At 44.0% G+C, this 26347-nt stretch overlaps 2 protein-coding genes across 2 annotated transcripts in view; both read right to left on the bottom strand.

The window, feature by feature from the left end:
- Positions 1-15251, bottom strand: part of LOC106811967 (FH1/FH2 domain-containing protein 3-like) — a 50913-nt gene extending 35662 nt beyond the window's left edge. The window contains 3 exon segments of the mRNA XM_014815710.1: positions 4506-4564; positions 6872-6984; positions 13567-15251. Of these exon segments, the coding sequence (XP_014671196.1) occupies positions 4506-4564; positions 6872-6984; positions 13567-14976 (1582 nt within the window). The 5' untranslated portion in view covers positions 14977-15251.
- A 74-nt stretch (positions 15252-15325) lies between these two features.
- LOC106811966 (ice nucleation protein-like) lies at positions 15326-26295 on the bottom strand. Its single transcript, XM_014815709.1, has 3 exons — positions 25798-26295; positions 15603-16422; positions 15326-15429 (listed from the first exon to the last, which is right to left on the bottom strand). Exons 1-3 carry the CDS (start codon positions 26293-26295, stop codon positions 15326-15328), a joined length of 1422 nt encoding a protein of 473 aa, XP_014671195.1.
- Between the last annotated feature and the right edge of the window lie 52 nt (positions 26296-26347).

Raw genomic sequence — 26347 nt, 5'->3', positions numbered from 1 at the left:
GAGAGAGAGAGAGAGAGTACGTGTGTGTGTGTGTGTGTGTGTGTGCGTGCGTGCGTGCGTGCGTGTGTGCGTACGTGTGTGTGCGGGCTCGTGTGCGATCTACAGTTTATCGTGAGTTGTCCTTGCTCATCTTGACCTCGGTAAGTGATCAGAGAGGCACTGCGATTACATAATACATGAAACAGCGGTGCTACGTACACGGCACATACACACACGCGCGTCTTACTCACGCTGTAGATATTTGGGTCAGCGCTAACCAGGATCTCTCGGAGAATAACATCTGAAAATTGCGGTAATCGCTCCCTAGTCTAACACCCTATTCCCTAAGATGCAGCGCGAAGACGTAGGGCACACCAAGTCGGCGCCAGTCTATGATCATCGCTGAGCAACCAGGTGTTAGCGCGTCCGTGTCAAAACTTTACAGGTGGGAAAATCACCATTGAGAACGCATTATACACTAGCTGACCCTATTGTCTTAGGTCAAGTGGGACGTGGTAACGTGTATATCCTACCCAGACAACCCAGCAACTCTTACTGAATCGTCCATCCGTTGACAATCAATGTAGGAATGCAGGCGACAAAACTCTTTAACCAACTGAATTCTCACGATGACATTTGCATTGAACGAAAGGCGTGTGAGCAAACATCAGGTTTGTGTCTGCTTTGACTTGCGTGTTTACATGCACTTGATTACATGACTATCATTTCCTCGTTCTGTAAACCGACTAGTAATGTGGAACTAGCTTGCATGCTATAGTATACCAAATATAAAATAAGTTGCAATACATCGAAACAATGCAGTGCAAAATGTAATCGGGCACGCTTTACTCACTGGCAGCAAGAACAAGCCCGCACGTACAGCACACACGTGGCCATTGACTATTATAACAACTATTATAACAACAACAACAACAACAACAACAACAATATAACAACAACAATTATAATAACTATATGTTGTTATAATAGTCAATGGCCGCGTGTGTGCTGCACGTGTGGGCTTGTTCTTGCTGCCAGTGGCTTTACTCTGCAGACATTACAACGCACCGAACTGTAAATGCGTGCGTTCCCGCGAGTGCGTGTGCATGCGTATGTGTATGTGTGGGGGCGGCACACGTGATCTGGTAGTACTTGGGAAATAGGTCATCAGCTACATTCGCTACTTCATCGGGTATAGTAACGCTAGCTTTAAGCTTGCCTATCGTCGCAGCGAGTGTGTGGGAGAGGTGCTGAAGCCACCAGCCACCAGGCCCACCACAGCCAACACTGTTTTGCAATCTATTTCAGGCGCGCATACTTCGCCGCTGAATCGCATCTTAGACGCACACTCAAGCGGAAATCCACTGAGCGTCGAAATGCTAAGAAAACGTCGTGCGCCCATCTATCACATCCGTCGTTGTCATCAGCAGCAAGAAGTTTAGATCTTGCAGCATTAAAAATATCGCGCGTGTTTGTTTTGGATGCGCTGTTATTCTGGCTCATGTATGCTTGAGATGGAGGAGCGAGGCATGGTAGGTAGGGTAGGTGGGAGGAGAAACTTCAAAGAAATGTGTGTTTGATAATGTAACGGCGGGGGTGGGGGAGAAATGGTAACGTTGAGGAGAGAGACACAGTACTTAAGTCTTAACATTGGGAAGGGAGACACAGTAACGTTCAGAAGGGGGATAATGTAACGGTGGGGAGGAGGGAGACATAGTAACAGTGGGGAGAAGGGAGACATTGTAACGGTGGGGAGAAGGAAGAGATTGTAAAGGTGGGGCTGTGCCAGCAGCAAGTAAACCTGACCTTAGGGTGCAGGTGCATGGTGACGCGGGGACACGCGCACTGGCATGAGAACTCGTCCGACTACGTGCAATCGAAAATTTATTTACAACTGTCAACTAATTAGTGCCGTTTGCCCTCAAGCAAGTCTTCGTCGCTGAGGAATGCAAAAATGCTCGCAAAACAATGGACACTCAGATACAGCCACATCAGTTTGCGAACACCTCTACTGAAAGGACCCCTGCCTATGAAGGTCACATGTTGCATCTCCCTCAAGTGACAATTATACAGAGTAACCACCTATATATGGAACGGACACCTGCATATCAAGGACACGCTGGGCTTCTACTGGGTGGCCGCTGTGTACAGGTTTGGCTGTATTTTTCCTGCGGCATGCGTGATGCTGTAGAGACGTAGAAACGCGAGTGTTGACGATATGTATGCTCCCGTGGGGGAAGTTGGAAGATTTCGGTGCACGCAGTGACTCAAATAGCATTTTCCTAAAGGCGTCGCATGTGTGGCTGGATATTTTACGCCTGAGTTGCTGCTACGTACGTACGTAGTGATCTATTTTCTGCCTGTTCTGTTCCTGGACTCTGCTGGCACTGTTGAGAATGGCTTGCATCGGTTCTGAGCAATTATACGCGTTAATTGAAAGAGATGGATTAGTTGAGACCTTGGACTGAGTGGAAGATTTTCGTGCTGGTGTGAATCATATAGTTGAGTGCAAAAAACAATCTCGCATTTTCTTTCGCTAGTAATAAATTCGGAGGCTAAACAGCTGTTGCTGTTACGTCATTAGCACCCTACGAACACAAGCGTTTGTGGGACTATTAAAAGACTCTGTTTCTTTATGTGTTTCAAACGGTATATAGGTAGGAAAATCGATTCCCCACACATGCTCGCTATATGCGTTCGATTGCCAAACATCTCATGCGCAACTATTTTCGCATTCACCAAATGGACTTGCGCTATACTAACACATGCGTGTGCGAAGTATTTCAGTTATGACCACCAGATCTCTTATAACAGTCTCCTTATAACAGACCACTTAAACAGTCTCCATTTACGACGAGCACATCCGTACATCACCTTCCCTCCCGTACTGCTATTACGAGAATATTTTTATATAGACCGTTGTTCTCCTAATACGTTGCGCATTGCACGATGTGGGGCAGCCTTTTTTTAAACCGCCCGGGAAAACAAGGGCAATATCCTATTCAAGATCCTATTCAAGCCACCGAACTGTTCTCAAAACAATTCTCCTAACGGATCAACTCAAACGTCAACAAGCGGTAAGGAACGTATAGTCACTACTGTAGTTAGTTAGTCTAAAGGGGCATTAGCCCTGCTACGCGACCGACAGCTGTGCTTGTAAATACCGCACACGCGCTCACGCACACACGCACACGCACGCACAAACACGCATGCGGGTACACCCGGTCAAGCTCAGAATGCCATTTCAACGCGGAAGAATCCCGCGTCTCAGTTCGAGAGAATCGAGCCAAGAAAACAGTCGCATTTCACACCCACCATGTAACTGTTATATGGCTCATATTCGAACATGCCAACTTTGCGACTCAGATGCACTCAACTCGTTTCGTGAAGCGCCCTACAGTTTCAATTACACGGTGTTCCATGCGTTTTGTGTGGCCAGGTCGCGCGTACAACATGAAAGACTTTATGACTTCTGGTCACTTCTTTTGTCGCGTGTGTGTGTTGCTATCGTGCATTGTGAAAGGCAGTGCCACTATCGGGCTGCATCCGGGGCTGCGCGTTTCATATGACAGATGGATGCAAATTCACAACTGCTCAATGACTAGATGACATCTCCTAAAATATTTAACAACGCAATCTGGTCTACATATAAGCTGTGACACACACGCACGGGCATGATACCCATGTCACACTACACGTAGCTCTTCTCTACCGTAAGGCCCCCACAGCACCACAGCAGCACACTGATGCGCATCTCCCTATAGACTAAATTTTATATGCGTGTATGATTCGCGTGAGGCATACCCAACGCATCGCAAGGTTCAGCAGACAATGTGTTGGACTGTGTTTGCGTTGAGAACTTGACATGTGTCACTGGGAATAAATAACAGGTTATTACTACCTATTATTATTACCTTTATTATCAAGTTCTATTCTTTCCCTTCCATTCTCACTTTAGTTCTATATTTCAAGTTCTATTCTGTTATCAAGTACCTATTCTTTACTCCTGATGTGATCATAGATAAAGTTGCGCCGAGCTGAGCATGACGTCTAAACTTACTATATATATGTGATCAAGGGCATATAAAGAAGGGGATTCCCTTCTTTATATGCTCTTGATGTGATCTCATTTTTATCCATGTGTTAAAAAATATTATGTGAGATTTAAAATTAATGCGTTGGAATAAAGAAGAGATTCTACCAGCGCTTCCAAGACGCGAAATCTACCCGGCTTTTGCTGTCATCACGCGTCTGGCAGGATACCAGCTTTCTGCTGTTATCGCTCCCCTGTGTCTCACGTTAAACCTGTGCAAAAACTACACCTGCTAAGCACATCCCCGTAGCACCGCTGACCTACAATGAGATGGAGCCGGGGGCGACAGATGATGCTAACGCGTGTACACCAGTGTGCCTACATCTCATACCTCTGTTACAAAGAGTGAAAGTCTTTCTCAGGGTGGGAGGGGGGGGGGGAGAAACATCAGTGACCACGGCGAGGGTCACGGGTACATGCACCCTGTACTCACCGATGCAAGCGTGTACTCTCACTGCCAGCTGTGTGCGCAAAATCAAAGAATTCTTCCTGCTGCAAAGAGACAAGGTGGGCAAAATTTAATTCAATTCAATTGAAATTCAACTCAATTTATTTATTTCTCTGAAATTGAACTTATATACGCAATATTCATACGTAAAGTAATAACTGGCAGAAATAATGAATGGCAACGTGATGTGATAGAGCAGTACTACGCAATTGTCAAACGGGTAGAAATTAACTTTTGAACACGGGAGTCCGCTGCCCTCAAAAAGAGGTAGTCCGCAGCAAAATGAGGGAGTCTGCAGTTTGAAGTTCAAAACTAAATGCTGTGCTATTAGCAATAAGCATGTGCTTATTTTGAAGATTCATGCGGTTGCACGTCTGCCAATTTTCTTTGGACATTTGCTGAAAAAATACGGTAATTCCGCAAGGGCATGCTCTGGAACGAACTAGTTAGCAGTATAGCAGATTTTTCAGGGAGTCACACGGATTCCTGCATATGTCAAATCGACCAGGGAGTCCGACAACAGTAAATCAGGGAGTATTTGACTCCGGACTCGCGTTAATTTCGCACCCTGAAGTCAGCTGCCTACTAACAATTATTACAAAATTGCTAGAGTTAGAAAACACATTAACTACAACTGTACGATATACATCTCGGAATAATGTCATTCGATTGGATTTCATTTTATCATATGAAATAATTTAAATTTCGAGATCAGTCCAGATCAAGATCAATCACTGAAGTGACACTTTCAAAAGTTGTCACATGCGCAAATAGAGATGAGTACTGCATCACAAAGGCAGTCAGTAGTCAAACTATCAGTACAAAAATATTTTGGATCAGTCCTAAAATTAAATTTTTATGCGTAAAGCACATATTATATATATACTTTATGCAAACTTGAAAGCTATCCTGATGGCAACAGTTTTGTAGCACTGTGATTAATTTGAACTGGTAAATTGCAGCGATGTGCACACAAAACAGCTAGTCTCGAATATTTACACAGGATTGAAACTTAATAGCCCTAGAATAAAAACGAGATTAAATACTTTTTTCTGTAAAAACATACATAGCATGTGCACGCAATTATTAGGTAGTTAGTTCCTAATGCTCTTGCCCAGTAAGAATATGCACCCGGCTACTGCTGCAATTAGTCCCTTAGGCACACAGCCCTGGCATCTATTTTTGGCAGGACATCAAACAGACCTGAGAGACGGTTCAGACTGTTAGTAGTAACAGCCACAAACATGCAAGTAACGTGGTAGTCTTGCAGAGGATACTGTTACTGTTTTAAAGTTAATGTGAGCGAAATCTGGTTTCTGGACAGGATTACAGGAACCAACCTCTCCACCCTCTCCAATCCTCTATGCACACTGAACACACAGTCGCTTGATTTTCTAATATTGCTATCTGTATTCCGCGACTGTATTATATATTTATACTATCAGAGGTAAGATCGTGACAGATTTTATTATGTTAGGTCTGCTACTATATCTGTGATCGGACTTATCGGCTGATACTATGCTGTATTTATTTACAAGCGCATCTCTAATCGTTTGTTGCAAGACGGCTGTAAAATATTTATCACTGCGAAGGTTTCGATCGTTGACGCTAGAACCCATAACCCTTAAAATATACATGGTGAATAGTACGTCCACGAACGTTTCTTTAAGCTTCCTGCTGGGGCCAAGATCCCGCGGGACGACACGCTGGGACCCACAACAACTGGGAAGCCCAGGCTGGGACACAGCAGCTGGCTTGTGCCTAAGTTGATGTGAGAATGATTTACACTATTATTATTTGTTTTACACGCACTCGAGGCCTAAAGAAAACGATGACCTTAGTAGCCTCTGAGAAATGTTGACGTTACACCACCAGTTGGTCTCTCTCAGTCAAACTTGGACTCATGCTCTCTGCACACATGACATTGATTCTAACCTGACGTTATATAGCAGATGGCAGGACATTCCCTGCAAATTCCTGCTCTAGCCAAACATATGCAATCTGGTACAGAAGTAGAATGAAAGGTCAGTTGCTTAGAAGCGTACTAGGGGAATAGTATACCATCCGTGGGTATATGGCTATTGCTATACACGGATCTTCCTTTCTTTGCCATTCTTCAAATACAGGTCCTATGTGGTAATCTTATCAATGAGATGTTCATGTAATCATAACCTACCCTAGTCATGAATTCACATTACCCATACATCACATATCACCTGTCTAGCAATTCATATTTGCGCTGAAAAAAAATCTTAATCAATACGTTAGTCAGTCGTGATGTCTTAATACAAAAACAAAAATCCAGCTTGCATGCATGACCATTGGATGATCCACTATTACAGATGACCCACCTGTTATCAAAGTCTTCCAACTCTTCTTCCTGCTCATCAAGGGTGGACTCCAGGTCCAGATAAGGCCCGCATTCATCCCCGACTTTCGACACTTGAATCGCAGCATCTTCGAGCTGAAAAAATGCACAAACCGCATAAGGAATGTCTTGGTTGTAATCAATGTGGATTTTCACCTTCAATTAAAAGCTTAGAACTAAATTCATGATTTGTATGAATATATAGAGACTGAGTGTTACTATTTACTAACTGGAAACAGTCGGACCTATCAGTGACTGGTTTATCATTACGTTTGTACTGTATCTGTTTGTAGGTTTTATACCGAACGCAATTTACTTGGCACGTTTTCCGTGTTTTTTGGCTCCAAGCGTTTTTTGCTACATTGAAAGACGGACCTCTATGCACAACCATTCTACATTATAAAAAATATGACTAAGAGTACAGGACTCCAAGGTAGGCCTACTGTAGATTCCCGCAGCCAAGTTGCACCCTGTTCATGTATTAAGAAGGTCTGTATGATATAGCCAAGGCTATATTGGTGTAAAGAATGCATGTTTATTTTCACCATGTGTTCATGATGACCTGCAATGGAGAGGAATTTGAATTTTTGACAAACTCTAAGCTGCTCAAAGCAAATGTTTTGATTATAATCATAATTACAGTATGGCTATAGAGCATACGAAGGTTGAGAGTAAGTGATGGCAACTTGTGTAAGAAGAGCGCTAATAAGTGCACAAAATATTTCCTACTAGTACTACGTGCGATGTGCTTTGTTGGCATGTAAATTATAAAACCGATATTAAAATTTCATTTTGGAACAAGCTATCATATTTATCACTGGCTTTCACTTTATTCTGTTGTTTTCCATCCACCTTTGTCCTTCCACTTTGTTCTGTAAATTATAGTACAGTCCGACCTCCTTTATCCGGCCATCCGTTATCCGGAAATCTCTGTTAACCGGCGGCGATCTCGCAGTGTATGTTCTCTGTTTTTCATTCATTTCCACATAAAAATCTCGCTCAAAACTCGCGCGATGTACCAACCGTACGTGTGTTTGCGTGTGTGCGCGCGCATGTGTGTGTGTTGTCCCCTCGTGTCCGCTATGCCTCCGGTAAAATTTCTGTTTTATTTCATTTTATTTCCATTTCATATAAACCATAAAACACGACAGTTTGTTACAAATAATCATAGCAACGAGTAAATGCATTGTCACATGCATAAACCCTACTGAACTGCATAGAAATGCTGTGTTTGAGCATAACTCTCATATCCGGCCAAATCCCATATCCGGATGGGTGCCGGTCCCGACGTGGCCAGATAAAGGAGGTCGGACTGTAATACTAATAGTAATAGACTAACATATAAGTACGTGCATCGCATGTAAAAATCAAAACGGCTTGCAATAACACACCTTTGGCTCACGTATACTTTGTGACTGCCTGTACATCCATTATCACAACCAGCACCAACTTCACCTTAACCTAACCCTAACCCATCATTGCGGAGTGCAGCCCTAAGGTAGAATAATTATTGATCTCACGCGTAGTGCTGTCAGCCGTTTGTTCGATAAATGTACATGTGTTTACAAGTACAAATACAACGTGGAATTTATCATTATTGCCATGTTATTTAGACAGTCCGAGAGCTTGCATGTTTAGACATCATTGTAAACTCTGAGCCCACTGACATATATTAAAATCGAGATGTTTCCAACCTGGTTAAAATAATATTTACTATTTAGCTACACTTGAAGATCAAACTGAAATTTCAAAATAAACGTACGTTATACTTTGTATAACTATAATAATAGTTAATACTACAATGTATAAATATGTACTTTGTATACATTTTGTACACGATTGCAGTACACTTCTAATTTGTATCATATGATATGAAAATCAAGCATCATTATCATCCGAATGCTAAAAAATCTGGTAAAAACTAGGCTCAATGGAATCAAAACAAACACCGGTAGCGCATCGAGCGACGAGCGCACTGACTGTGCATTACTACGATTCCACCACTCACCTTATGCGGTGCATTCAGCAACTTATGTACTTGAGCTATCTGATTTATCAGAGGTATATCCTTCACAAACGTGTAAGTTGGTGGTCTAGATGGTTCGGGGTAATTTGTACTTGAAAACGGGTCGGTATCGTCGATATACTGCACTTTACAAGCAAACGTCGCCATCTTCTGTCGGGCGCACAGAGCCTCTGGCTGTGCATAGCAACTGCTGTGTGCCGCGTACCGCTGTTTACATCCGCCACAACACGCTACGAGCTAGACCGCTTTGGAGCACGAGCCGCTTCACTCAGTATATGGAGGCATATCAAGTTACCGTTATTGCTTAATAAGTTTTGCTGGCATTTTTAAATACGCGCTAGGGAAATATTGCTGTCATGTCCGTGTCTTTTAAATAAAAGTATGATTTATAAGATCGTCTGGCGGATGAATACCACAGTTAGCGCGTCCACCTTAGCCAATCAGATAAACCCGAAATGTCCAAGTAATGTTTTTGTAAACCACTACTGTGCTACAACCAACCACGTGTGACTTTCTCGCGGTGTTATTCTTATTAATTTGCAGCGAAACGTGCGGAACATTATCACAATAAATAAACACATAACTCAGATTTTAATGTTTTTAAATGTCGCAGCGGGATAATTATACGCTGGTAGGGGTAATTGACTTCTCTCTATATAGCTACCATGTATATAGTATTTCCAACGTAACTCGTATGCCTAGAAAATTAGTTATAAACATAATAACAACATGCTTTCTTCTTATAATCATTGTATTATTAAGCCAGTTTCGCGTATTTAGTGTGGTTATAATTATTTTGCCTAGAAGCAAATGTATCGTATGTTACCATAAATAGATATGTAACTTTGAGCCTCTGCCAGTTATCGCATCGCAGCGCCATCTACTGCCATGAGTTCGCATAGGACAAACATTTTTAACAGTTTACTTCAAAAGTCATACACAAATTATATAGAAAACTAGTTGTTGCTGTGATTGTATACTTTGATAATAATGGATGTGATACAGGTAATTTTCGCACACTTTAATTCTTTAGTGTGCGAGTTTAGTGCATTTTGCAAGGCGAAATTATTGCTGAAGAAGATTTAAATTCGGAATATGCTCCTATTATGTTCCAACGCAGGATCATTCAAATATAAGTTTCACGCGTTCTGTAATTCAAATACAGAACTGCCACGTAATTAGATTTTAACTCTATAAAACCAGCAAATGAAAATAACATTAAGCACATGCGATAGTACATGACAAATTAACCTATGATGTGCGTCTACATGATGATGAGATGATAGTCCTCAGCAAGAATATTCTAAAGTAGCTTCGTATGCATACGCGTGTTCACTAATTCCCATAAAAAATAAATGTGATAATATCAACTATTAAATAAATGTTTAAATTCATGTTTCATATTCTTTTACCTGTAATCTTCAAATGGCAAAGTAAAATACTGAACTGACATTCAGGTTATCCAGGAAAAATTAAGCTTGGAAATGGAATCGGTTAGTAGATGGCTGTGTGACAACAATCTATCCCTGCACCTTGGAAAGACAGAAACCATTCTGTTTGGATCAAAAAATAAAATCAGTCGACTTACAAACTTTGTTGTCACATGCAATGGGTCAGATATTCAAAGTAAGACTGCAGTAAAATATTTAGGAGTGGACTTAGAACACAATTTGACTGCTGAAATTACAGGAAGCAAAGTTGTCAAAAAGGTCAACAATAGACTAAAATTTATTTACAGGAAAGCTAAATATTTAAACAAATCATGTAAAAAATTACTAGTTACTGCCTTGATTAATTGTCATTTGGATTATGCGTGTAGTGTTTGGTACAGTAGCCTATCAATGAAAACAAAATGCAAGTTGCAGGTATGCCAAAATAAAGCTATTAGATGTGTTCTAAATCTGGGGCCAAGAACCCATATAGGTGCAAGGGAGTTCCTGTCTGTAAATTGGGTTCCAGTCGAGTTCAGAGTAGTACAACTGAAGGTAAACCATGTCTTCAAAATTCTGCATAATCTCAGTCCCGAATACATGACTGAAGGATTTACATTAACCTCGGAAATTCACGGCTTCAAAACTAGGGCTGGGGAGCTGTCAATCTTTAAACCAAGAGTGGGGGTCAATGGAAAAAAGACATTTATATATACTTCAATTGAAGCTTGGAACTCCCTACCATCTCACATTAGATCTGCAGCCAGATATATTAGTTTCAAAGGGCAAGTTAAAAAACACCTTATGGAAAAGGTAAAGACAATGGAAGACAGTGACTTCATATTTTACTAATCACGTATAAATGAATAGATTAAATATAGGGGTGACATGATCTCATCACTATTACAATTATCAGTGTCTTTATAATTGATATAAGTATTATCTTACATATAATTATATTACACTTATATAAATATGAGTGTGGGTGTAAGTATGTATGCAATATGTATATAATGATGGTAAAGTGCCCACTTTGCCTGCACAGGCTATACGGAAGTTTTTTTTCTTGTATCTATTTTTTCTTCATGTTGTATATGCACTGCTTTGTACTGTATCACTCAAAATTACCATTTTAACTGCCCAACACTATTGCACTTTTCAATTCGTTTATATCTATACAATTGTGAGTGTGTGCGAAATATGTTATGTTTGTAATGTGGATATAATGGTGTATGAACCGAGTGTCGAAATGATGTGCTAAAAGGGTACTACTTGTACAAAATTTGATGAAGTTTTTTTTGTGTGTTTTTAGTTTTTTCTTCATGTTGTTCTGCACTGCTTTGTACTGTATTCGCTCAGGAAACATCATGTCTACCTGCTAAACACTTACCGTAATCACTTTACTTGTACAGAATATGCTGAAGGTTTTTTTTCTCGTTTATATTTTTTCTTCGTGGTATATAGCACTGTTTTGTATTGTATCACTCAGAAAGCTTCCTTTTTCTTTTTTTTTCTTTTTTTATATAACTGCTCCAACACTTACCTTAATCACTTTACTTGTACATAATATGCTGAAGTTTTTTTTTGTATATATTTTTTCTTCATGCTGTATAACAATGTTTTGTACTGTATCACTGTATCACTCTGAAATTTTGGGGATCGTGGGTATATTTGCTATAGTTTATAGTATGTACAATGTTATGTTGGACCACAATGGAAATAAGTGTGTTAGCCACGCTTTTTGTGTTTTCATCCTCGATAATTTTCTAGCTGGATTTTGTTTATTTATGATGTTATCGATGTAATGTATGCTTTGTTAATTATCGAAATAAATAAATAAAATAAAAATATTTAAAAAAATGAAAAAAATAGGCAGTGGCTACGGGTACGGTAGCCGTATCTTAATGTCTCGAGGCTACGGGTACGGGAGTCCATTCGCTTTCATACTTAACGAGACAAAGATGGCGGCGGTGGCGCTAGATTTCGAAATACCGCCTTGGAAAATAAATTCACGATTTGAGAGTTTAGATGAGCTAGAACCCTAACCCTAAACCTAACCCTAACCATAACCCTAAACCTAACCCTAACCCTAAACCTAACCCTAACCATAACCCTAAACCTAACCCTAACCCTAATCCTAACCATAACCCTAACCCTAACGCAAAAAAGGGGCTTGAACGACCGACGGCTACCGTACCTCCAGCCACTGCGAAAAAAATATGAGTATATGGCGTATCCTTTTCCACCGCTGTACCTTTCATTATTTACCTGTCCGTTAGATTGAGAGTAGGTAATTGCATGGATGACGTTTACAATTAAATAACTAGGTAATGGGAAATTTATTAATAAAAGCTGCCAAAATTTAGTCTGAGTGTACCGCGAAGATAATTTTTCCTGAATCTGCGTTCTAACCCTTTTGTTTTTTTACAACTCTAGCAAGTAACGCATTATCTTCTCCACTTTCTGTCATTCATTCTCGAACCGTTGCTCTATCACTGTTGTTACATGATAGTTACATACTCGTCGACATAGCTGTCACATCTTTGTACATGCCTCTTTCTTCTTACCCACTCAAAATGCAATATTATATTAAAGTATATAGATCTAAAAAGATGGAGAGCGTTACCTTCCGAATACCATAGCGATACTGTCTTGTATACTTGCATGGGTAAATTCCTTAAAACGCCAACAACTACAACGTACAAATGAAATTTCATATAGCCTACTGTGACCTTTAAATGTGTAACCGTCTTGCATATTGCACTGCAGCTGTTGAATGTACGCGCGCGTGCGCGGTCACGTGTGCGTGCGCGTGTGCGTGTGCATGTGTATGAATGTGTAATAGTCCTGCCTTTGTACCATAGTATAAGTAGAGAACACGAAGTAGTTTTCCTGAGCTTTGATGTATTGTTGCTCTAGCACAGTGGTTCTTAACCGTTTTTGAGTCATGGACCTCTTTGAGAATCTGGTGAAAGCTACGGACCACTTCCCCCAAAAAATGCACATAAGCACATAAACACAAAATGCGCTTGGTTCACGGACCCCCTGAAGCCCATCCACGGACCCCAAAGGGGTCCATGGACCACAGGTTAAGAACCCTGCTCTAACAGCATGCCGTGATCTAGCTATACCAATGTAGCCCCTTCCCTCGCGCTACAGAAAGCTCTTGTAGCTTCCAGGGGCTACACTGGTATAGTTAGCCGCGATTATAGACGAACTCACCTTGCCATGACGATTATGCCTGTAAATGAACTCGTCATCGTCATCGTCGCTATCGTCCCAGCTGTCGTCGTCGTCGCTGAGAGTCGTACAGATCTGTCGCCGCGTCGTCTCTCCGTACGGACCGACCGGCGTGACGTCATCGTCGTCGTCGGAATCGCTAGGTGGCGACAGCGTCGTTATCGGATCGCTCCTATGCAGCTCCTCATCTCCCTCGTAGCGCTTCTCCATCTCGTCGAAGTCGTACTCGCTCTCGTCCTCAGCGGTTAACAGCGCGTCGATGTTTCTCATGCTGCCGATGAACTTGTTAGCCCGGTGCCTAGCCTTGCGTTCTTGCCCGGGGCTGCTGTGGAGACTGACGGCCGAATCATTGAGAGAGCTGAGAGAGGAAGCCTTCTTTCTGTGCGTGTGCGTCGGCGAGGAAGACTCGGCGAGTAGGTTATCGTAGGGTGACTCGGCTCTCTCCAGATAGCCGGAGTCTCTCTCGGCGGGCTCCTTGTGTCCGCACCCGGGTTCATCCGGGTACCTGCGTTGTCGCTCCACGTTGTCATACGGAGACTTACCATCCTCGCTTCTCTCTGCGCTTTCGTCGATCGACGGCACCGTGAGTCGGTCCTCGGATATCGCCTCGGAATCGGTCGTCAGCGATCTCGACGACGTGTTCTTCTGCTTGTCGCCGTACTTCTTCTGGACGCGTTTCTTCTTCGGCTTCGCCTTCTCCGAGATCGCCTCCTTGATGTACTCGTAGTCGGCTTCGACGGGAAACCGCGGCAGCTCCCCCTCCGCCTCCCCCGGTCGCCGCGCATGGGACGCGATCACCGGTATGTCGTTCTGCGGTGCCGTCGGCCGTGCGGCGTTGTGCGACATCTCCTTAGTGAAGCCGGGGTCCGAGGATTCGCTGACGTCTGTCTCCCGATAGACGAACCGACGCGGTGCGCGCCTTCTCTCGTCCTTCATCTCCAGCATGCGCCGCTCTCGCTCCTTCTTCGCCTGCGCGCGCGTGCTCAGCTCCTCCTCGTACTGCTGCTCGTCGACGTCGACGTCGGCTCGGTTTAGCAGCGACTTTCGGAAGTCCTTGTTCGGCAGGTCGGGCTCGCCCTGGTGCGCGTCGGCGTCCGCGTCGTCCTTGTAGGTGTGAATGCGGCTGCGGCGATCCTTCACGGCGGCGGCGTTCGGCGGCGGGATATCGAGCTTCAGCTTGTGCTCTCGCTGCAATTTCTTCGACGAGCGCGGCGTGTCATCGTCGGCGAACTCCTGCTTCCACTGTTTCACCTTGTCGATGCTCTCCCGTAGGTTGCGCTGCTTGCTCGGCGTCTTCGGCGTCTCGCTGCCGTCGTCGAGCTTCTCTCCCGTCAGCACGTGATATCCGGCGGGGAAGAAGAGCGGCGCCGGTTGCTTGGTGCGTCGCTCCATGGCGAGCGGCAGCGCCTTGGGGATGTCGATCACCTCGTGTCGTAGGCCGTACTTCTTCACGCCCTCTACGCGCGCGTCCCGCCGTATGTCGGCCGTGCTTCGTATCAGGCCGTGGCCCGCCTCGGCGTCGTCATCCTCGTAATCGTCGTCGCTGTCGCCGTACACTTTCTTGCGCCAGCCGTGCAGATGCTCGACGGGGGGCTTGGCGACGGGCTTCTTAGCCGACGGCGCACGCTGTTTCGCGTATCGGTCGGCGGCCGACGAGGCCTTGGGCGGCTTCGCTGCGGGGGCATGCCGACCAGCGGAAGCGGGCGTCGGCTGCGCGGCCGGCTTCCAGTGCTCGTCGTCGCTACTCTCCGACGCACTCGACACGGCGGTGGTGCGCTGCAGCGGAGGATGCGACGGCGTCGTCGTTTGCCGTGGCGACGGCTCGTTGTATGGAGATTTCGAGTTCTTTGCAGAGGTAGCGGCGGAGGACTTCAAGGCAGCTGACGAGGGCGTCGGCGGTACGGCGTGGTGAGGCGGGTCATGACTGTAGGAGGCGCGGTTGTAAGCGGGTGACTGGTAGCTAGTCCGCGTTGGCGTGGATGGCGTTTGATAACCGGAGAAGTTAGATGGGCCACTACCGTAACTACTCGTTCTCTCCTTGGGAGGCGACACTTCCCGGCGACCGCCGTAACCGCTTGATCTCTCCCTAGGTGGCGACACCTCTCGTCGACTGCCGTAACCGCTTGATCTCTCTTTAGGTGGCGACACCTCCCGGCGACTGCCGTAACCGCTTGATCTCTCCCTAGGTGGCGACACCTCCCTACGGCGCGCGGCGTACGACTTTCCGCGACTGACGGGAGCGTCGCTGGCGTATGACGACGCCTCGCGCCGCGGCGGCGAGCCATCTTTCCTGCGTGAATTGTAGGAGCGCTCCTGCGCGTACGGGGACGAGTACACTCCTTGTCCTCGTCCTCGCAGCGTGTCGGCGTCCGACGTGTACCCGGCGCCGGACCTTCGTTTCAGCGTATCGGCATCGGACGTATACCCTGAGCGAAGCGTGCCGTAGTCCGTGCCGTAGCTTCCCTTGTAGCCGGTCCTGTCTCTCGAGGTATCGCGATCGGCGGCCGGCGTGTAGCCCTTCTTGTAGGAGAACGTGCTGTCGGCGTCCGTGCTGTACCCGTAGCCCTTGTCGCGTCCGATGCTCCTGTCTAAAGAGTAATCTCTCGCTGCGCCGGAGTAACCGCTGCCTCCCGTGGAGTAGCGATCTACCGACGGGGTCCTCGCGCTGCTGCTGCCGTAGCTGCTGCCCGTGTCGTAGCGTCCAGCTCTCGGTGTGGCGGCGGACGGCATGAGGTCAGACTGGCGGAGCTGGTAATGGGGAGCGTATGCCTTCGTGCTTCCCGCACTACGGTAGGAGCCCGAGGGTGGCGCGTCGGTCGCCGCACTGCTTCCGTAAGGCTGAAAGCCACACAAAGAAACGAGTCAGTACGATGCAGTGCAGGCCTTGTCACCTGAAAAAGTGTAGAGTTAGGAAGGATGGCGTTTCGGCTAGGTTCGTGCCTGCTGCATCCAACTGACGTTGGCGCTGTCGCTAGTTTAATCCGAGGATATTAATTAATTATAATACGTCCAGTGAAAATGACCAAGTCCTACGCAACTAAATAGTTTGTTACATTAATTTACTAGTTGTTATAGCTCATCACCGATGATTGGTTCATTTGCATTCACTTGCACTTTATTCGTATTCTCGATTTTCAAGGTACTCGTGCTTTTAGAAGTGCCTAGTATGGCGAGATTTAGTGGATTAGTTGATCGTGGACAGAGTTATTAAATTTAGTCGAGCAGATTAACGGCGGCTGAAACATAAATTATATGGTGATGTTTCGACGGGAATGCTGTTAAATTTGATTTCTGTATAGCCGGAAATTCATTGCACGTGTTTTCTTTCCGGAAATATATCAACAGACAATCTGGGACGCCTCGCTCATACACTAGCTCGGCTTTCGCATCTGTTGACCTGCTCAGCTATGAGTGAACATAGGCGCTTCTCGCATGAAGCCATGTAGACATAAACAGGGCTACCGCTGAGTTTTTTTTTATACATGCGCATCGATCCATATTGTGCGCGATGCTTGTGATGATGCTAGCTATTTTCTATACTGTTCTTTCGTAACCCTCCTTATTTCATCTCGCTCTCGCGTTCTCTCGCTCCCACTCTCTCGTTCTCTCACACACTTCCTTCTCTGTCTCTCTCACCCTTATGCTCTCTATCCGCCTCTCGTTCTCTTGTATGGCTCTTTCTCACTTGTCTCCTCTATGTGTAATGTGTGTGCACTTTGGGAATCCCACACATGCAATTACGCGCATCATCTCCAACTTTACACTTGAACAGTGATGCCAGGTTTGATTGATGTTAAAGATGATTCGTGCTTGGCAGTGAGGCGCTTCTAATAGCCTGTTATGTTGTGTTGGTGGGATTTACACAGATGCGATGCGAGATTCATCTGTTATCATATTCGACCTATGCGCGAGAAATCAGCTCACAACGAGCAGTAAGTTACAGGTTACAGTTACGGGTACGGTTACAGTTACAGTTACGGTTACGGTACATTTAAAAATACAGACTACAGTTACAGTTACAGTTACAGTTACAGTTACAGTTACAGTTACAGATACAGTTACAGTTACAGTTACAGTTACAGTTACAGTTACAGTTACAGTTACAGTTACAGTTACAGTTACAGCTACTGTTACAGTTACAGTTACAGTTATAGTAATAATTATAGTTACAGTTATATATACAATTACAGTTACAGTTATAGTTACAGTTACAGTTACGTTTACGGTTACAGTTACAGTTACAGCTACAGTTACATGCACAGTTACACTTACAGTTACAGTTACAGATACAGTTTCAGTTACATTCACAGCTACAATTACAGTTACAGTTACAGATGCAGTTATAGTTACATTTACAGTTACAGCTACAGTTACAGATACAGTTACAATTACAGTTACAGTTACAGTTACAGATACAGTTATAGTTACAGTTACAATTACATTTGCATTTACATTACCAGTTACAGGTACACTTACAATAACTTTTATATTGCCAGAGATACATTTACAGTTGTATTTACAATTGCAATTACACTTACATTTATAGTTACAGTTACAACGGGTAGAGTTAAACTTAGAGTTGCAACTACAATAACGCTTACACTTACAGTTTCAGCTATAGTTGCACAGACTTGCAACCAAAGTCAGTCATATATGTAGTTACAGGTACAGTTCGTATATATGTTCTCGTGTTATCATCACCCGCAGACATAAATAAGGGTTTTATATTCTTTACTATAACTTATTACAGAAGTGCACGTGCTATCAGCTCTAATCATTAGTACGAACTACTTGTAGCACTCTTCAATTTAAACCTGCCATGCTAGCCCAGAAGGTGTATATGGACTCAGTATGTATTCGACCTTAATTACACGTCCCCCGGGCGTAGCTACAATGGCGATATGGTTTCTAATGTTAAACAGAACTAACTACAAAACTGGCCAGAGAAGCTAGGCTATTGCTTTTTTCATTGCGACTCATATATAATATCGATTCTATATAGCATAATAGGTATTATATCCAAAGCCGTAGGCTGAGCAAATTCCTTGGGGGGAGGCAAAATTTCATGACTCAACTGTGTAATGGTGAGGGACGGGTGCAGCTCTTGATCGACGTTCAGTGTGGTAGGGGTGCGTCTGAGACAAGGCTTTAACAGATAAGTGACCAAAAAAATCTTTACAAAATAAAACATTTGTAGGTGTATTTTAATTTTGTTCCAACATCTAGGGGCAGCTGCTCCCCTTGTCCCCCCCCCCCACACACACAGGCTACGGCCCTGATATCACCTCTCAAAGTGTTCGTTGCGACGCTACCAGTAGTTGCTACACGTAGGCATGCGCCAAACTAGGATGCAGGCAAAGGTTTGCTTAAACAAAAACCCTTGGCTCCAACTAGAATAGATTTTAAGTTAGGTATTGTATAATAACAAACTAATATATATCGAATAAACGTGAAAGGTCAAGTTTAATGAACATTTTTACATAGCTATAAACTCCATCAAAACGCAACGAATGGTATTCAATGGCGTGAGTTCGTTAAGTAGCTATACTACTACTAGAACTATACAACTATACTACTACTACAACACGACAGTTGATATTATTATGACTACTTTGTGTGAGTCGAGCTAGAAGGCCGACCGGTCGGCCGTCGTAGTCATCGTTGTCACACGTCGCTAAGCAGCGACCGAATAGAATTACACCGATTGCATTAATGCACCGATTAGCACGTGACGGCGAGTTACGCGAAACCATAGACTAAGGCTATCTTTGATATTCTTCTAGTCTATGGCAAAACCTATGGCAAACATATTAGTGGGGCGGATATATGTGACATTTTTTACTTAAAGTGTGCACTTCTGGAAAGAAGCATGAAAATTTGCTCTAGGGGGGTTTTGAGTATGCTGATTTCAAGAATTGCGGGAAACACGATGTCACTCCAACGGTTCCCGCCAAAAAATCAAAAATTAAAAATGGCCACCAGAAAACATGTTTTTGCCCATAAATCCGCTGTAAGTGCCCCGATTACCATGATCTTGGCGTCTATACCTATGTTTTTAAAGTCAAAGAATGCAATAAAACTCTTGTCAAATAATCATAAGATATATCTTCCCGCCAAAAAATCAAAAATTTAAAATGGCCACCACAAAACACAGTTTTGCCCATAAATCAGCTGTAAGTGCACCAAGTACCATGATCTTGGTCTCTATACATATGTTTTTGAGATCAATGAACCCCATAGAACGGGTATAGAACACATTGTGATCTATCATAACATCTTCCCGTAGAGAGAGAGAGAGGGAGAGATAAAGAGACAAAGAGACATACACCGAGAAAGATAGGGAGAGGGGAAGGAAGAGAGCTTTATATGAGGGGTTGAGCAGAAAAAATAGCATACCATGTTGAATGCGTGCGGCATGATGGTAAGGGTGTGAATGACCTTGAGTGTGACGCACCCAACATCCCCTGGCGACCGTGAATAAGTTATTTCAGTTCCGTGCGCATCAGCGTGCAGGCTGCCCAGGTCTGCTGCTAGTTTGAATGCTTTTTTTCATGGCGTTGCTGTAGTTAGCAGCATTCAACCCGTCAAAACTGCGTACTTTCACGGTAATCACGCACGCGCGTACGTGCGTGCATGTGTGCGCGTTCGCGTGCGTGTGAGTGCATGCGTCTGCATTGGCTCGTGTATGTGTGCATGTGCATGTGTGTGCGCGCGCGTGTGTGCGTGCGTGTATGCCTGTGCATGCGTGTGTGTGCGTACGTGCGCGTGTATGCATGGGCGTCGGCTTGGAAGCATAAGCCTATGAAGCAGATGGCGCGGCGTTCTCTGCTGTAACAGCTCTATAGCTTGTTTGCCCAGCAATCGGCAATAGCAGCAGCCAGCCTAGCCTGCTCGCCTGTATGCCGCAGACTTCACTGTTTTTCTACAGGCGCACACAACATGCGACTCACACCATGTCTGCTAGCCGAGAGCAACAAACTTTCCCCGTGTGCCACTTTTAATAGTGGCGTCTAGGTTTACCATTAGTGGATGCTTTTAAAATGTGTTTTTTTTGTCATGTCAAAGACTGTTCAATAAACGAATTTTAACTATCATATCTATTAGATAGAGGTACATAAACGAGAACAGTATCACAAATGGGTAGGCCAGAATGAAAACGAAGAAATATGAACCTAGCTATCAATAGGCGTGTTCACACACAAGAAAAACCGCGATGCTAATCGCGATGGAAATACCGAGATAATTTTGCCCTTGTTCACACAGGCGAAAATATCTCGCTAATCGCCGAGCGGGATAATTCTATTAATCGAACTGCGCATGCCTGATATCAAGCCGAAATATATAACCCTTCCGGTCGCGCGCGCGCGAATTATGTACTACCGGGATTCGAGTTCGGTGTTCGATTCCACGTACACGGCAGTGCAGTCGTTGGTAGTAGTCTAGCTCTGTTACGTTAACGTATGCTACTCTAGCTCTGTTACGTTAACGTATGCTACTCTAGCTCTGTTACGTTAACGTATGCTACTCTAGCTCTGTTACGTTAACCTATGCTACTCTACGTCTGCACGTATTTACGTAAACACATCGTATTGTTAGTATAGAGTCGAGACTGCATCTTTTCAGATTGAATTGAGATCGGCGATTAACCCTCCTTTCTTGAAACATGCCAAAACGGCCAAGTCAATTGCTGCCAAGATGTATCAGCGAATTCGACGCCGACTTCGTCGACAAGAAAGAGAACGCCGGCGACGATACTGGAATTACCGGCTTCTTCTTCGACCTCGTGTTCTCCGTTTCACGGAAAATCTGTTCTTCTCCCCATATATTTATAAGCGATAACGCCTCCTCATCTTTCCAGTGCGTCCCTCCAGATCCCGACGTCTTCTTCCCACTCCCACCTGATATACTGCCTTTGTAGCTTTCGATTTCGGCATCACTTAATTTAGTCCCGTCACAATCACACAGTTAACAAAAATAATTACAGTTAATAATTAATTAACAGTTAATAGTTAATAGTTAATTAATAGTTACGGTTTAAATTCCTCAGACCACGGTAAAAATGAAAGATGAAATAAAAATGTCGTCAGTACCAGCACCGCTCACTGCCGGATGTTGATATACGATCGCTTGGAATGATGGGATAGAAAATACCGGGATTATTTGCGCGAGCGTTCACGCCAAAGATCCTAGAGGATCTATAGCCTACGGCTATACGGCATACGGCTATACGGATCTATACGGCACTATAGGATCTTTGGTTCACACACGCCGCGGTGCAATTAATCGCGCTAATTCCGAAATAATCGCAGGCTAAAGGGCGATTTGCAGCGCGATGCTGATCGCGATACGTAGTGAGATTTTTGCGTTCACATTTGTAAAAATCTCGAGATTTCGATCGCGATGCAAAAACCGAGATTTGCATCTCGCTAATTCCCGCCAGTGTGAACGCGCCTATTGTAAATTACTTTAATCATCTGAATGCAAATGGTTGCGCTTAAACAGCTTCCTATCCCAAAGTCAACGCATAGGTATTCTAATAAGTTGTCTCTCTAGTTCATAAACAATCATTATCTGTATAACTGATGGACAATAAGTCAAATTGTGTCTAAATAGGCATATGCTGATTTAGTAACTATGTCTACTTACATTTAGGGTCCATGGGACTGTACACTAGCAACGATGTAGTAAACAGTGTAAACTATAATGAATGGTATGAATACCATTAGTGGTATATCTGTTATACAAGATATGACGATTTATGATGGCATGATAATGACTTATATTGTATTGATAGCGTTTCACCACGAAAATTCTAGATACGCATATCATGCGCACATATAGGCACAGCTATCATTATATGAGTTGCACTGAATGTAGCAGTTTCGCATTCTACGTTTGACAGTTCAATAACATCCGGGGTCATAATTTCATTCTTTAAGTTTCGACAGCAGATAAAAAAGCCCTGGATAACAAAAAGTGTTAGAATTCGACCTCAAGAGTTAACAGCTGGTGACCTTTTTTATTTGATAAAAACGAAACTCGAACAAGTTCGCCTACTCTACGCGACTGCATATACGAGTTTTGGGTCGATCCTGCAATCACAGTATATATACATAGTCACTATATATAGTCACTCCGTCTTCACGAGCAATGTGTAGTTATTGGCAGAGATATGCTGTACAGGCACATCAACGAATTGGCCGACGGTGGGGGCAGGGCAAAATCTGGGGGCTATGGAAACAGCTGAAGTCTGAGGTCCCGCAGCACACTTTAGACAGCATTTGTAGGTTTGCCTTAATTAACTAATCAACTAACAAGCGCTAAATTTGGCGAAACAATAAGTAAGGTGGAGGTGTAAAATGCTCGGGTTGCGCAAGTAAATGACTCTGGTAGTAACAATAATAATATTAATTATAATAATAATCGTTATTATTATTATTATTTCGGCTTTGAATCCGGGACAGGGAGAGAACCGCGGTTAATAGCTCCGATGTGCCCTGCTGCATCCGCCACTGCTACTCTGCGTAGTACAGGCAGGCCTGTCTGACTGCTTGCCTGCCTACTTCTGCCCTTTGATACGAACCAGCTGGTCTACGTACCGCCTTGAGTCATCGAACCTGAGTCAAGTACAGAAACGACGTATAGTGGAGCTGCGTCGTTTTGAATAGTAATCGTAAACTCAACGTCTGCAATAGAGGTTCAGGTTCTGTGATTTCTTCATAATCCTATTAATCCTATTAATCCTATTTACTCCTATTAGGGTTGTTTATTTCTCGGTATTATTTCACAGCAGGCACGGCCGCACGCCCGCACACTCTTCGCCGTTCACTCTTGTGCTTGTGCACATACATGAAATTCATGCTTGGCCTCCATCGTTGGCGTCAAATGGTATCATGCGCCAAACAAGCAAATCTGACTTGATGGAATGCTTGGAGTCATTGGTACCACAGCCGGAACCTGTTCCAAATGTTGATGTCAACATTGTTGAGGTGCTGCCCTTGTGCACATGCTTGACCCATAGAAGTCCCAACTTTCTGTCAAAACATTCCAGAACTATTCACAATTGGTGTTCTTTCCCTATATAGAACACATGCTACAAGACGTTGTTCGCGTAGATGTTGTCTGGGATGTCTACAGGGAGGACAGCCTAAGGCACAAACACGACAGAACCGTGGATCTGGTAATCATCTCCGGGTGGACAATGACACCAAGATTCCTGTTAACTGAAAGAACTTCCTTCGCTGTGATGCAAACAAAGACAGCCTGTTCCAACTTCTAGCCAATGCAATACAAGAGTTTCAACCTCCTCCACAGAAGCTAGTGATCTCCACACATGGCCAGAATGCTGCATCTTCTCCCATAGCTGACCTGTCAGATTTGTTCTGCACTCACGAAGAAGCAGACACACGGCTCCTGTTTTATGCTTCCCATTCATTCCATCATAGGTTTACCAAGCTGATGATACATGCAACAGATATTGATGTGGTGGTTATCGCAATTGCAGTGCCAAGTGTTTTACAATACTGGGAAATATTGATAACATTTGGTCATGGTGCTAAACTACTTTACATTCAGTGCCACCTAATTGCAGCTGAAATAGGCAACGATGCATCATGGGGTCTTCTACTCTTCCACGCAATATCAGGATGTGATACTGTTCCTGCCTTCCATGGAATTGGAAAGAGAACAGATTGGGCTGTTTGGTGCAGTATGCCTCATCTCAAACCGATTTTTGCTCGGTTATCCCATGCTCCAAGCCAGGTATCCCCCGACGACGTGGAGCAAATAGAGAGATATGTTGTTTTCTTGTATCAGCGAACATCAGCACTCAGCCATGTGAATGAAGCCAGGAAGCAGTTGTTCACTCAAAGCCGTAAGATGGAAAACATTCCTCTAACGTTGCATGCCCTGGAATAGCATGTGAAAAGGGCTGTTTATCAGGCAGGGCACATCTGGGGACAGTCACTTATAGAAGACCCTAAAAAAGTTTGGTCGCCAGATTTATGGGGCTGTGAGAGAGTGACAGATGATTCCCCATGGACTCCATGCTGGACCCCTCTTCCAGAAGCAGCCAAAGCTAGGCAGGAACTGTTAAAATGTGGATACAAAAAGTCATGTACAAAAAGATGCAAGTGTGTCAATGCAAATCTCGAGTGTACACAGATGTGCTTCTGTTCGGGACAGTGTAACAGAGAATAAGCAAGCAAATCTGATCATATGAGACACTGACAGACACCATTTAATGTTTTAACATAATACATGATACACCATTGAATTGCTTTTACACGGCATACGCGCGTGCCTTCTATTGCGTGCACTGCGTCTTCATGAAATCTGATGGAACGACACTTTGGCGGGCGTGCAGGCGTACCTTTCTTAGTATAACAGAAATTATGAACTGAAGTATAGATGGCATACTTAAGTTTTTATCATAATTTTTCACGTGTTCTACCCAGTTCTTTGACCTAAAAAAACATTTTATACTGTTTTTCTTTAATTTGAAGATGTATGTTAGGATATTTCATGTTTTCCATCAGGTTCCTTTACATAAAAACAGGTATAGATAACTAGACCTGGTAATCGTGGCACGTATAGCCATTTTATGGCAAAAAAATGCGTTTGTGGCAGCCATTTTGGATTTTATTTTTTGGCGGGAAGATGTTGTGATAGATCACATGTGTTTTATACCCGTTCTATAGAGTTCATTGACCTCAAAAACATATGTATATAGACCAAGATCATGGTACTTGGGGCACTTACAGCTGATTTATGGGCAAAACTGTGTTTTGTGGTGGCCATTTTAAATTTTCAACTTTTTGGCGGGAAGATTATATCTTATGATATTTGCCATGTGTTTTATTGCATTCTTTGACTTTAAAAACATAGGTATAGACGCCAAGATCATGGTAATCGGGGCACTTACAGCTGATTTATGAACAAAAACATTTCTGGCGGCCATTTTTAATTTTTGATTTTTTGGCGGGAAACGTTGGAGTGACATCGTGTTTCCCGCAATTTTTGAAATTAGCATACTCAAGACCACCCTAGAGCAAATTTTCATGCTTCTTTCCAGAAGTGCACACCTCAGACACATATCCGCCCCACTATATGGCAAACCTATGGCAAAAGCAGTGTTCACTTGTTCTACAACATGCCAATACCGCGTTAGTCAACTGCGGTCGACGATCTGTAAGCGCCCCGATATATACTCACGTCTCTCGTCGACCCTACATCTCGTCTAGACACTCTACCAGCGACGCTGGGTTTTAACGACGCCATATTGTCGCGCGACGTTCTCGTCGTCGGCTTCGACAGGATGCTTGAGTTTCTGTCGAGAGTCGGACGGGCGCTGTCCCGCGTCGTGCTGCTGCTGCGTGCCTGCGGCGACGGCCGGACGTAATTCCGTGACACGCTAGCACTGCGTCGTAGCGCGGGCCGGGATGTTTCCCTGTTGCCGCTATGCTGCTTGTACCTATCGTCGTAGCTAGTAGCGGTGTTGCTGGTGTAATCCTTGCTATTGCTGCTGCTGCTGTTGTTGCTTACACCGCCGCCATAGCTACGACTCATGCTGGCACTTCGCAAAGATGTTTCCCTGTTGCCGCTATGCTGCTTGTACCTATCGTCGTAGCTAGTAGCGGTGTTGCTGGTGTAATCCTTGCTATTGCTGCTGCTGTTGTTGTTGCTTACACCGCCGCCATAGCTACGACTCATGCTGGCACTTCGCAAAGATGGCCGGCTATTTCTGCTACTTGGCTATATTGGT

This window comes from Priapulus caudatus, unplaced genomic scaffold (genome assembly GCF_000485595.1).
Source record: "Priapulus caudatus unplaced genomic scaffold, Priapulus_caudatus-5.0.1 Scaffold596, whole genome shotgun sequence".
Lineage (NCBI taxonomy): Eukaryota > Metazoa > Priapulida > Priapulimorpha > Priapulimorphida > Priapulidae > Priapulus > Priapulus caudatus.
Note: the sequence above shows the minus strand (reverse complement) of the source record. Positions and strands in the feature narration are given on the sequence as shown.